Source organism: Lampris incognitus, chromosome 11, assembly GCF_029633865.1.
Source record: "Lampris incognitus isolate fLamInc1 chromosome 11, fLamInc1.hap2, whole genome shotgun sequence".
Classification (NCBI taxonomy): Eukaryota; Metazoa; Chordata; class Actinopteri; order Lampriformes; family Lampridae; genus Lampris; species Lampris incognitus.
In genome coordinates this window covers 34,530,535-34,543,441 of record NC_079221.1, presented here as the reverse complement: position 1 = coordinate 34,543,441, position 12,907 = coordinate 34,530,535, and the positions used below count along the sequence as shown (strand labels likewise).

At 43.7% G+C, this 12,907-nt stretch overlaps 2 protein-coding genes across 5 annotated transcripts in view; one reads left to right on the top strand and one right to left on the bottom strand.

The window, feature by feature from the left end:
• wdfy2 (WD repeat and FYVE domain containing 2) overlaps nucleotides 1-1,502 on the top strand; it is a 33,984-nt gene extending 32,482 nt beyond the window's left edge. For 2 of the 3 annotated variants that reach the window (XM_056289192.1, XM_056289191.1), the window contains 2 exons: nucleotides 157-265; nucleotides 1,132-1,502. In XM_056289192.1, the coding sequence (XP_056145167.1) occupies nucleotides 157-265; nucleotides 1,132-1,161 (139 nt within the window). In that variant the 3' untranslated portion in view covers nucleotides 1,162-1,502. Of the gene's footprint in view, nucleotides 1-156; nucleotides 266-1,131 lie in introns of those variants that run through there. The other variant, XR_008810989.1, reaches the window with a different exon arrangement.
• A 2,309-nt stretch (nucleotides 1,503-3,811) lies between these two features.
• Nucleotides 3,812-12,590, bottom strand: dhrs12 (dehydrogenase/reductase (SDR family) member 12). Of its 2 annotated transcripts, XM_056289479.1 has the most exons (10): nucleotides 12,471-12,590; nucleotides 11,925-12,058; nucleotides 11,220-11,302; nucleotides 10,803-10,895; nucleotides 10,615-10,696; nucleotides 8,928-8,989; nucleotides 7,556-7,660; nucleotides 7,356-7,446; nucleotides 6,967-7,104; nucleotides 3,812-5,476 (listed from the first exon to the last, which is right to left on the bottom strand). In XM_056289479.1, the coding sequence occupies exons 1-10, from the start codon at nucleotides 12,524-12,526 to the stop codon at nucleotides 5,364-5,366; spliced, it is 957 nt and encodes a 318-aa protein (XP_056145454.1). In that variant the 5' UTR covers nucleotides 12,527-12,590; the 3' UTR covers nucleotides 3,812-5,363. The 2 variants fall into 2 exon arrangements, with proteins under 2 accessions (XP_056145454.1, XP_056145455.1); XM_056289480.1 differs by lacking the exon at nucleotides 6,967-7,104.
• Between the last annotated feature and the right edge of the window lie 317 nt (nucleotides 12,591-12,907).

Below are 12,907 nucleotides of genomic sequence, written 5' to 3'. Positions count from 1 at the left end.
AAACTAAGCAGTCGAGTAAAATGATATCATAACCGATATGCAGGATGGCAAAAACTACAAAAATAAGAGCCAGTTTATAGCAAAACAGCATGCACCCACTATATATTTTGTAAAATAACCTGTATTTTCCTCGATGTGTCTTTCTCTGTCTTCCAGTCGAGCGCCCACAGCCACCTTCCATGACAGCAAGCACAGCATAGTTTACATGCATTATGAACCCACCACCGGGTGTCTGCTCACCTCCGGCACAGACAAAGTCATCAAGGTCAGACCTGGAAACACTGAGTGTCTGTTGTATTCGGTAAATTTGATCTGAAATTTAACGTGGAACAGGACATCCCAGCAGGCACAACATTTAATGTGTGTGGTGCATGTTTTCATAGTTGTTTTTTTTTTTTTATGTAATGTTATGTTTGTGTTAGACTATGTAAAATTCCCATAGTTATATATGATGTCTCTAGATTTTGTTATAAGATGAATCTCATTCATATCCCTTTTAGTTATAGTTAGCTTGTCCCAACACGATGCTGAATCATCTCCTCCCAAGGACAGGCATGTATTATGAAATATATCTGAAGAGCAGCCAGTCTTAATAAAAATACAAATGTAGGTATTAGGGATGCACTAATAACAATACCGGTATCGGATATCGGGTTGTTACCAGGTTAAAATGGAGCATCGGGTCCGGATGGCATAGCGGTCTATTCCGCTGCCTACCAACACGGGAATCGATGGTTCGAATCCCCGTGTTACCTCTGGCTTGGTTGGGTGTCTCTACAGACACAATTGGCCATGTCTGCGGGTGGGAAGGTAGATGTGGGTATGTGTCCTGGTCGCTGCACTAGCGCCTCGTCTGGTTGGTCAGGGTGCCTGTTCAGGGGGGAGGGGGACCTGGGGGGAATAGCGTGATCCTCCCACGCGCTACGTCCCCCTGGTGAAACTCCTCACGGTCAGGTGAAAAGAAGCGGCTGGTGACTCCACATGTATCAGAGGAGACATGTTAGAACAGCAGTATTCATATTTTACAACCCCAGCTGGGTTGAAACCGCTCTGAAAATGACTCATTTTGCAAGTACATTTAAGTTTTCCATTTTGGACGACAAACTGAACGTGTTCTGTATTTGCCTCCAGCTCTGGGACATGACCCCTGTGGTGTCCTAAGGTCTCTGGTCGATCAAGATTTTCACAGGAAGTTCCGCTGACCAATCAGAAGAAAGCCTGCATGTTGGGCAGCAGTCATACTTGAGGTGGAAGAAGAGGAGGAGCAGGGGTATAACCAGCGATATCGACGACCATGTGGACAGTGTTGGACATTGACAAAGCCACATATTTCAGGCCAGAAGAGCGCACAAAATATCTCACAGGGTGACCAGAGGAGAGCAGGGAGTGGAATTGGTGGATTAGATAGGTTATGGATAGGGCGTTGTGTGTGTGTGTGTGCACGTCATGTGTGCATATGTGCATGTATGTGTGCGTGTGTGCGCCACGTACGTGTGCATGTGTGGATCATGCATGCATGTGTCGTGTGTGTGCGCGTCATGCATGCATGCATGTGTGTGAGAGAGACATCGGGTGGGGATTCCAGGGTCTGCTGTATGTTTGTTTTGCTAGCGGGGTGGGTCAGGGCATCGTGAATTTTGTCTGGAGTTGGCACAACGTACTTACTTAACTTCATTCATTCCCGGCCCATCTAAAACTGTCAGTTCTGGAGCACAATAATAATAACTGACACTTTCATGCCACGTTCAACTGCTCCCCCACAACACAATATTTGTTTTTCTAATGACATCATATCATCTTCCATCAAAACGTTGTCCCCCCCTACTTATTTTACTGTCAGATTTTTCTTTGTTGGCACAAAGGCACTAACCATCACAGGTGGCGTCAACACGGCGTGACAACTGGAAATGTTTCGTGTTAATGTCAGTAACCACTGGCAGAAATGTGGTTAGCGCGACGATTCTCTACGTGTCAACGCCGCGTGAACTTGCGAGGCCGTTCTTGGTGTTTTCTATGTTTGACTAAATACGTTTCTGAACCACTCGCCTCTTTATACAGAGTTCGGTCAAAACCTAAAGGTTTAGGCTGTGATCTGCGTCGGTCTTAAAGGGGGAGACGTGGCAATTTGACAATAGCATTCCATTACCCCGTCCTTCTCCACCAGGCGGCATTTTCTCCTCCATCTCCACCCACGTTCAATGAACTTAAGTCTTAAATGAAGGCATGCACCCGTTTTTCTTTTTAAACACAAGTGTCATGGAGTGTATTTGCCAGTGTGTGTCTGCATGTTAATAAGCACTTTACTTTAAGTGAACATGGTGCGTAACCCACTCCCAAACTGTCAAAAAGGTCAAAGTGGAAATCCTTAACAAAACAGGAAAAGTGAAAGGCAGTGTCCAACAGTAATGTCAGTTTACAAAACCTTTTCTCTGTTTGGCTGGCGGTGGGTGGAAGACTAGGCTGCCGTCTTGGAATGCCATCTTGTCCGTTTTGTTTTGTGGAAAAAAGATGTGCGTCACGTTGGAAAACCTTGCACCAGATTATTTATTTTGCATCCTTCCTTATGGACGGCGTATAGTGATGGAGAAGGCGAGAGATAAGTCGTATGGTCGTCTCTCTTGTGTAAGGTTGACTGCATGAAATGTACCTGAATCCCCTCATGTACAGAGACCCCCAATCAGGTTTTGTAATACGTGGAGACTATGAAAACGGTTTGATTTTTCTTAATACCAAAATATATGGGCTGCACACTTGAAATCTTGTATTAATAGACTTTGCACCCCGTTTAGTTTGGTTTTGCAAAGAGAAATACTGGAGCACTTTTTAAACCATACATTTGGTTGCCTACTGATCATAATAAAAAAAAAAAATCTTTTTAACAAGTGTATGGAAGCAAAATGCTCCGCATTGTCATCAAGGGATGTTATAGTTATAGCTGCATAATGATGTGATTATTTATTGTGTGTGTCTGTATGTCTGTGATATCAATGTGTACATATCATTTAAGCTAATCATTGACTGCAGTGTATACATGAATCAGAGCTAAAAGGAAATCAGGCAACTTAACTTTTTTTTCTTGTTTTTTTGTGGCTTTAAATTGTAAATCTTTGTTCGTGCTGTGGAATAAAGAAACAAAATGTGTGACCAATCAAATACTTTAAAGAAATGCCTTTGAAAAACCAATTTTTTGAGACGGACAGGCAGATTGGTGCAGCATTAGCAGTAATGTGGACATTGTACCGGACCGTTGTGGTGAAGAGAGGGCTGAGCCGGAAGGCAAAGCTCTCAATTTACCAGTCAGTCTTCATTCCAACCCTCACCTATGGTCATGGGCTTTGGGTAGCGACCGGAAGGGTGAGCTCGTGGATACAAGTGGCTGAAATGAGTTTCCTCCATAGGGTGTCTGGGCTCAGCCTTAGAGATAGGGTGAGGAGCTCGGACATCCGGAGAGAGCCCGGAGTAGAGCCGCTGCTCCTTCGTGTCGAAAGGAGCCAGTTGAGGTGGTTCAGGCATCTGATTAGGATGCCTCCTGGGAGCATCCAACTGGGACGACACCCCGGGGTAGACCCAGGACTCGCTGGAGGGACCACATGTCCAAATTTGGCCTGGGAATGCCTTGAGATCCCCCAGGAGGAGCTGGAGGGCATTGCTGGGGAGAGGGACGTCTGAAGTGCCCTACTTCGCTTGCTGCCACCGCAGCCCGACCCCGGAGAAGTGGCGGATGATTAGATGAGATGCTTTTATATATATTTGTCACGCTTAATTGTTTCATATGTAATATAAGATGAAAAGAACCCGTGTAAACACAAAATTCAGTTTTTAAATAATTGTATTTACTTAAGGGAATCAGTTATCCAACACCAACTGACAGTGTGAAAACGTAATCGCCCCCATAGTTGCTCAAACAATTAACCAAATTTGGTTGATCAGTGAATTCAATTAGAGCACACACCCAGGCCTGATTACTGCCAGCCCTGTTTAATCTAAACACGACTTATATAGAAGCTTGCCATCAATGTCAAGTAAGCTACACGGTCTCAACAAGCAGCACACTATGTCGCCATCAAAAGAAACTCCGGAAGAGATGAGAATAAAAAGTTGTTGAGATATCAGTCTGGAAAGGGTTACAAAGCCATTTCTAAGGCTCCGGGGATTGCAGCAAATCACAGTGAGCCAGTCTCCAAATGGAGAAAAATTAGAACAGTGGGGAGTCTTCCCAGGAGTGGCTGGCCAACCAAAATTCCTCCAAGGGCGCAGCGACGACTTATCCAGGAAGTTTAGTAAACATCATATTAAACTTAGCCCCGTATCCAAAAGACACACGATGAGTATATACAGCAACAGATAACTACAGGTGTTATTTTTCACAGCGAAGAAATACTTAAAAAAATCTCAAACACAGTAAAAGCTCAGAAGTATTAGCTGGCAAATTACTAAAGACCTTTGAGGGCCTTTATTCGTTTTGCTCATTTATAGTATTCCTAACGATAATGTCGAAACAAATGTACTACAATTGAAATACATGGCACTTCGGCCAACAGGTTTTTTTAAGCACCAAGACGAGGCCGGCAGTACTGAAACGACCTGTTCGCCAAACGGTCTGCAGAGCATCTACAGATCAGAAGCTGATTCAAGAATATATGAGGTAGCTTTGGTGCGACTTGCCATCATGAATTTGTTTTTGAAAACCACAACACGCACAGCAGATTGGCTAGCATTTGGAGCTGCACTGTCTCCAAGAATAACCCCTTCATTAGGACTCACATCATTCTGCAGGTTATCCAAGGCGGAGCAAGAAGACATCATGAAGACCACCTCTGTTCAAGGCATTTGAGAGACGGTGAGCAGAAACGACTGTTGGGGTCAAAGACTTCACCTCCTTCATTCTTTCGTGTCATAAAAATACATCAGTGGGGAAGCTTGTTAAGTAAACATACAACACCAGTGACTGAGCATACAATGTGACAGTCTCAGTTTACCTCACCTAAGTGCTGTAAAATAAGACTTAATGTTTAACAAAATTGTCAAAGATATGTATTATGCATAGCATGTATGAAATGAAATGGCAGATTTTCACTTAATTATACTTGCTTTATACAAATGTAAGGTTTGATTTGGTCAAAGATATGAGCTCTGACTATTGCGATACGTTCTTAAAAACAGTCCAATAACATTTTTCAAAATAGATATAAAGTGTTTTGGAATGTGATATTTTGTCCTCAACAAAGCATCAGTTTGCATGTTAAAAATGTCCCAAGTGACCAATTCAAATTCACTATATAAAAAATTATATAAAAAATTAAAACAGCTTATACCATACATCTGTTGAAAAAGGGTTTAAAAAGAAAAGGGGTAAACAGAGGTCAAGGTTTGAACTTGTCAGCAAGCTGTTCCAAGGTGGCCTGAAGCTTTTCCTCTTCCTGTGGAGTGGACCGGGAGAAAGCCAGGGGCAAGTGTGTAGCCACCGCTTTACGATCTGCAAGAAGTTTTTAACAGAAAAGTATAACATTAAACGGGAGTCTGTTTCACACAAAAAATGCTCTACAAAAAAAACCCCAACTACCTATCGGAGCAGAGTTTACAGTTTTGGGCATCCACCATCCATCTTTAATGTCTTGATGCATGCTCAATAATCCAGGTAAGAAAATCAAAGAAGGTTGAATCAGTTTATCTGGATACCATGTTTACTGAGCAATACATTTCATCACTCAACTAAGTGACATCTTCAGTCTAAAATGTTTTTTCGTGTCAGTTTTTGCATCTCGTCTGAGCCCTTTCCGTTGAATTCTGTTGGCCTAGCTGATATGGACACTGCAAACTCAGGAAGATCTCTGGATTGTTGGAGAATGAGTTATAAGCTCAGTGTTAGCAGTAACAGATCAATCACATGCCCTGGGTGGCTGGTACTGTTGTGTGGGTCGGGTGCGCCTTGGTTGCCCATTTCCCCCCACAGCAGAACTCTAGTGAGCTGTCATAGTAACTATCATCTTCCTCCCAAATGTCGGTAGCAGTATGTTTGATTGTTGTGTAGCAGAACCTCTTCACATTCGCCATAGTCACTGAACATCACCTCAGCCGTGGACCCTGATGGATGCACAGCATCTATTCTGGCACAGTAGAACTTGCTGTCCTCCCAGTAGAGTGCCAGGCACTGATCTCCAGGTTTCCATGAATGCTCCATTACAAGACCTCTCTCCAACTCTTTAGGACCTTGACCTTTGCCTTGTCCTGACGTTTTCTTAGGTCCTGTGTTCTGAGATGTATTTCTCTTGGGAAACTCCTCTCTGTGACCAGATCAGTTTGTATGTTGTTAATAAATTTTGTATCCAGATGAGCTGATTCAACCGTCTTTAACATCCATATTTAAGTTTCACAAAATCATAGAAATATGCAAGTTATCCCGATCAGTGATGTGCTAATGCTCAGTCACTGTTTTCTGTTTCCATATGGCATTTCAAACACTTGTCATTAAATATCAAGATGAACAAAGAGTCCATCCATCCATCCATCCATTATCCAAGCTGCTTATCCCAATCGGGGTCACAGAATGCTGGAGCCTATCCTAGCAGTCATTGGGCGGCAGGCGGGGAAACACGCTGTACAGGCCATCAGTCCATCACAGGGCCAACACACACACACACACACACACAAACAAACACACACATTCACACCTAGGGACAATTTAGTATGGCCAATTCACTTGACCTATACGTCTTTGGACTGTGGGAGGAAACCCACATAGAACATGCAAACGCCACACAGAGGATGATCTGGGATAACTCCCAAGGTTGGACAACCCCGTTGTTCAAACCTAGGACCTTCTTGCTGTGAGGCGACTGTACTAACCACTGCGCCACCCTTGAAAAAAAGAATCATATCGCAGTAATAGAGGTGAGTGCTGGGAATATATTGTAATAAATAGGTTTTATGATATTCAGGGCAACAGAATACGACCGTGTGTCTGACCCTGAAAGAAGAGTCCACTGGGCTGCTTGGCGGCAGCTGCTGAGACCGCCAGCCACACTACTGTGTCAGCCCCCATGGCTGCTGTCCGCAGTTTGTCCTTCATTTTGGTGTGAAAGTCAGGCATGGATGACTGGACAGCTGCAGACAAAACAAAGACACCAGATGACAGACACAACATATTGTGTCACACACAGGTCATTTGGGTATTGTGGCTGATGGATTTGGTTTGAACTTAATGTAAGCATCAGCTGCAAGGTGGTTCGCAGGTCCTGCACCTCAGCTCCTATTACAACAAACCTCGAAGTACAAATGGTTTTATTGTACATTTGGTGCTGGATAAGTTTTGATTTAGGAAGACTTTCCTGTTTTCCAACCCTTGCTGTCATTACCTGGTGTGTCTGCCCAGCCGGGGTGCATGGAAGAAAAGTGTATCTCTTTGTGCTGAGATGCCCATCTCTCCGTCAGGATCACCTGCTGTCTCTGTCATAACCAAAGATTACAACCCACTTTCACACACATGAAAAAAACACCACACTTTCTAGCCAATTCTTTGCTGCACACAGTTCTTCTCAGTCAACCTTTTCCTTACTTTGTTCTGAGCGTAGGCCATGGTGCCGTCAAACGTCCCCTTCTCAAACTGCAGGTCGTCCACATTCAGCTTTTGTACCAGCATGCCTCCAGATGACACTGTGATCTGGAAGAGACGGTAAAAATATTGTAATCTTAAAGAAAGATAATATGGGCTCCCCAAAAAAGGGACTTTTTCCAAAAGAAAGACATTTGTTATGTGTGGTGATGGTTGATTTGTCTCGGTTTTTAAGATGAAACATACGCCAAGTTTCTTTATTTCAGGAAGAGATAAAAACGAACTGCCAGCTCCTCATTAGAACAACGGTTCTAAACCGGAGCTGTGTCCAGAATCATCCCCTCCTTCAAACATTCTCTAATACAGTCATGAAACACTCGATAGGGTAATAAATTGGGATATCAGACACTACTGAATCATATCTTTCCGGCTTCTTCTCCTTCTGTCACGCAATATTTCACAATGGAAAAAAAGTCCATGAGCAGAGGTGAGAAGAGGCAAAGTATTGCAATGTGGTATTTTTAGCACAAAGTATTGTACATGCACTCACTGGACACTACATTTTCTGTTATGTTGGGGGAATTTTTGAGGGCAATAAATAAATGTTAGTTAGAATTTGAATACTCAGGGCTTCTGGGTAGCATAGCGGTCTATTCCGTTGCCTACCAACACAGATTGCCGGTTTGAATCCCTGTGTTACCTCCAGCTTGGTCGGGCATCCCTACAGACACAATTGGCCCTGTCTATGGGTGGGAAGCCAGATGTGGGTATGTGTCCTGGTCACTGCACTAGCGCCTCCTCTGGTCATAGTGTGATCCTCCCATGCGCTATGTCCCCCTGGAGAAACTCCTCACTGTCAGGTGAAAAGAAGTGGCTGGCGACTCCACATGTATCGGAGGAAGCATGTGATAGTCTGCAGCCCTCCCTGGATCGGCAGAGGGGTGGAGCAGCAACCGGGACGGCTCGGAAGAGTGGGGTAATTGGCCGCGTACAATTGGGGAGGAAAAAAAGGTGAGAAAATCCCAAAAAAAGAAAAAAAGAAAACCCAAACCAAACCCAACCAAATCGGAGAAAGGTGAATATAGTGTATTATCTAGCAAATAGGGAGCGATTTTAAACAGAGCTAACATGTCATCAAGGGCCAGGTGTATGCAGGTTTTCAGATACTACACCAGCGGACTGAAGTTGTGCTGATAAGTAAAATCAGCTGGCTAAGTGTTTGGTTGGAATGAACATCTGCATATTCTCATGCTATGACGGTGGAGAACCACTGTGTTACAGCAACTGTAGACCTTGGCAATTTTTCTGTCACATATCTGTGCATAGTGAGGCCAATTTCAGTAACTCTTGCCATTCTGCTAAGAAGACAACTCACCACTCTGGGGTCTTCAGCTGTCTTCAAGGCAGGTATCAATGCGGTGGTGAGGATGTACGTACCTGAAAATAAAATATGAACTTAACTTAGCCGCAGTTTCCCGGATTCTCCATAAGCAAAACCTTTAGTGCGTTATACAGTGCATTGTAATTCAGCAACATTTAGCGCTGGTTGAACGACTGTTCTCCCATGATTGGACCACTGTATGAAATGCTGCATGTCTGTATGGCACACTATATATTCATACCATCACAAGTCATTGCAATGCCAGCATAGTCTACTACTACTACTACCACTCCTCTGCATATTCCTCTGTCACACCAGCCACCTGCATGTCTTCCCTCACCACATCCATAAACCTCCTCTTTGGCCTTCCTCTTTTCTTCTTCCCTGGCAGCTCCATCTTCAGCATCCTTCTCCCAATATACCCAGCATCTCTCCTCCACACATGTCCAAACCATCTCAATCTTGCCTCTCTTGCTTTGTCTTCAAACTGTCCAACCTGAGCTGTCCCTCTAATATACTAAATCCTAATCCTGTCCTTCTTCATCACTCCCAATAAAAATCTTAACATCTTCAACTCTCCCACCTCCAGCTCCACCTCCTGTCTTTTTGTCAGTGCCACCATTTCCAAACCATATAACATAGATGGTCTCACTACTACTACTACTACTACTACTACTACTACTACTACTACTACTACTACTACTACTACTACTACTACTACGACTACTACTACTTTTGGCTGCTCCCATTAGGGGTCACCACAGCGGATCATCCGTTTCTATCTCTTCCTGTCTTCTGCATCTTCCTCTGCCACACCAGCCACCTGCATGTCCTCTCTCACCACATCCATAAACCTCCTCTTTGGCCTTCCTCTTTTCCTCTTCCCTGGCAGTTCCATAATCAGCATCATTCTCTCAATATACCCAGCATCTCTCCTCCACACGTCTAAACCATCTAAATCTCGCCTTTGTTTCCAAACCGTCCAACCTGAGCTGTCCCTCTAATATAGCTGGTCTCACTACCATCTTGTAAACCTTCCCTTTCACTCTTGCTGGTATCCTTCTGTCACAAATCACTCCTGACACTCTTCTCCACCCACTCCACCCTCCCTACACTGTCTTCATCACCTCTCTTCCACACTCCCCTTTACTTTGAACAGTTGACCCCAAGTATTTAAACTCATCCACCTTCGTCACCTCTACTCCTTGCATCCTCACCATTCCACTGCCATCACTCTTGTTCATTCATATATATTCTGACTTGCTCCTACTGACTTTCATTCCTCTTCTCTCCAGTGCATACCTCCACCTCTCCAGGCTCTCCTAAACCTGCACTCTACTCTCGCTACAGATCACAATGTCATTCGCGAACATCATAGTCCATGGAGACTCCTGCCTGATCTCGTCCATCAAACTGTCCATCACCATTGCAAACAAGAAAGGGCTCAGAGCTGATCCTTGATGTAATCCCACCTACACCTTGAACCCATCTGTCTTTCCAACCGCACACCTCACCATTGTCACACTGCCCTCATGCATATCCTGCACCACTCCTACATACTTCTCTGCAACTCCCGCCTTCCTCATACAGTATCACACCTCCTCTCTCGGTATTGTATGCCAGCATACAGTGAATAGAGGTAAAAGTTATTGTAAAATGGCATCAGGGCTCCTTTGCTTACCTAGTGTATTTGTTGCAAAGTTCTTCTCTAAACCCTCCCCAGTTAGCTCTCTCTGGTTGACCATACACCCGGCATTGTTGATCTAGGGAATGTGACAAAGAAAAAAATTCAAGTACTACATATAATTTTGCGTGTTCTGGGAGCACCAATAGCATATATAAGAGGAGTGTTCTCTGACAAATACCTACCAGTACATGTAAATTGTTGTTTTGTGTGAACCGCTGGGCAAACTCCCAAACTTGTCTGGCACGGGACATGTCCACAACATGTACATGTACATTCTGAGGATCGATTGGAAATGAACAAGTTCAATGACGGCAAACCTCAGTACAAACAGACAACTATTCCTCTTTCTATCTGAAAGAACAGTCATGGTAAATCCACAGTGATGGACCTCAATCACATAAAATAAATGATTCGCTTCTGATTTTTTTCATCGCTTTTTTTCTAGACAGGTGTTTATCAAAACCTTAGCGTTGGATAAAGGAAATTTACACTTCTTAAATAAAAGCACACATTTTTAACTCATTAGGGGTCTTCAGAGCCGACCTGTTGTGCATCAAGCACATGAGTGGAAGGAGTGTCAGGAATGTCGGTGTGCTCACCTGATTTTTACTGTGTTCTATGATGTCGGTCTTCGCTGCTTCTGCCCTCTCCTTGTTTCGACACACCATGTGAACTGTTCCACCTTTAAACACAAGAATTCACGAGAGTGGACAGACCATTATTCAAGACATCTTTACCTTTCCTATCTGCGTTGCTTTATTGATTCCAAGACGGAAGCACGCTCTACTTCAGTCCACCGATCTTATAATACCATAGCCTGTTTCTTTTACTCAAAGTAACCAGGGGAAGAAAAAGTAAAGAACCAACATTAAACTGGTCATCCAAAACATTATAACTGAGGGAATTATGTCAAAGCAGCCTTCTTTGACTCTTCTGAGACCATTAACTATTACCTCCTATACTTTTTCAGCCTTTTTATTTTCCCTTGAAATTTTCCCTCTATAATTACATATTACATTTAACTTTATTTTTTGCTCATTGTATTTTTTTCATCTTTCTTTTAAGATGCTTATGCAAACCCGAATTAACATTTCAAGGTTATTGCTGCGTATGACAATTAACTAAAAAACGTGATTATACGGCCCTTATGAAACTCATTAAACATCTAGGTAACCTTGGCGGAACACTCAGATATTTCATATTTCTCATTTCTCACACCCACAACACACATACAAAATATAACAGTCTGAAAACATCACCCACCGTCCAAGACTCGGAATTAGAGACTCCAGATAAACGCTCACCTCTGCTGGCTATTTCCAGAGCTGCGGATTTCCCTATCCCACTGTTGCCACCTGTTATCATGAAGGACCGGCCACTCAGGTTCACATCCATGTCCCCAGGAGCAAAACGCGTTGCTGCAGCTTCATAGCCACTCCTGTTGGAGCAAGGTGCAGCAAAATAAGGCTATCATAACTGTGCTCAAATCCTTGCACAAATTACACTCAAGAATAATCTAAAATGGGTGAAATTAGCGCTGAGCAATAACTCAACTGTTATTGTTTATCGTCTTTCACTGGTGTTGTACTGGGATGAAAGTCAGATGTTTTCATATGGCAATTTATCTAACACGGTAAAGAACCATGGAGAAGAGTGCCGACTCTAGCATAAAGCAATGGCGGCTTCACATAACGTACAATTGTTTCAGACAACACTTTAATAGAGTTGTCTGACTGACGTTACATTTCACCACGCATAGGTGAATTAACACGACACAAACCATGGCATTTATAACCACGGTTTCCGCAACATATAAAAGCGACATAGTGTTAAACGGGAAAACAGCTTACTTTGTATACTCCTGAAGTCCTTTCATAAACCAAACGACATTCCTATAGATGGACATTTTTGAGGCAAACGGGTACAGTAACCACCCAGTTACAAGTTACACCCCCGGCTGACGGTCAGACCCACTTTACACAACAGCGTCTCTGCGTTTCGTAAGCGTGACTGTATTGTCGTAGGATGGGCGGGGTCAGGTTCGATCACGTGGCCGGAAAAGAACAAGTGACATTTAAACGCCTCTTGCGGCTTTACGTTAAGCGTTACAACGTCCACTCGGATTTTTCCGTCACTGGTCACGTTTCAGTCATCTCCCATTAACGTACCTTCCATCCGCTATCCGAACCGCTCACCCCGCTGTCAGGGTGGCGGGGATGCTGGAGATATGACGGCTGCTGTAATAGCCCCTCTTCAGCGGTCTGTAACCAAGACCGGTATAGAAAAA

Coding starts and splice junctions, on each gene's coding strand:
- dhrs12 (XM_056289479.1), bottom strand. CDS start 12,526: ATGTCCATCTATAGGAATGTCGTTTGGTTTATGAAAGGACTTCAGGAG. Junction 12,059..12,470: donor GGACTTCAGGAGTATACAAA/GTAAGCTGTTTT, acceptor TTGCTCCAACAG/GAGTGGCTATGAAGCTGCAG. Junction 8,990..10,614: donor CTTTGCAACAAATACACTAG/GTAAGCAAAGGA, acceptor TTTTATTTTCAG/GTACGTACATCCTCACCACC.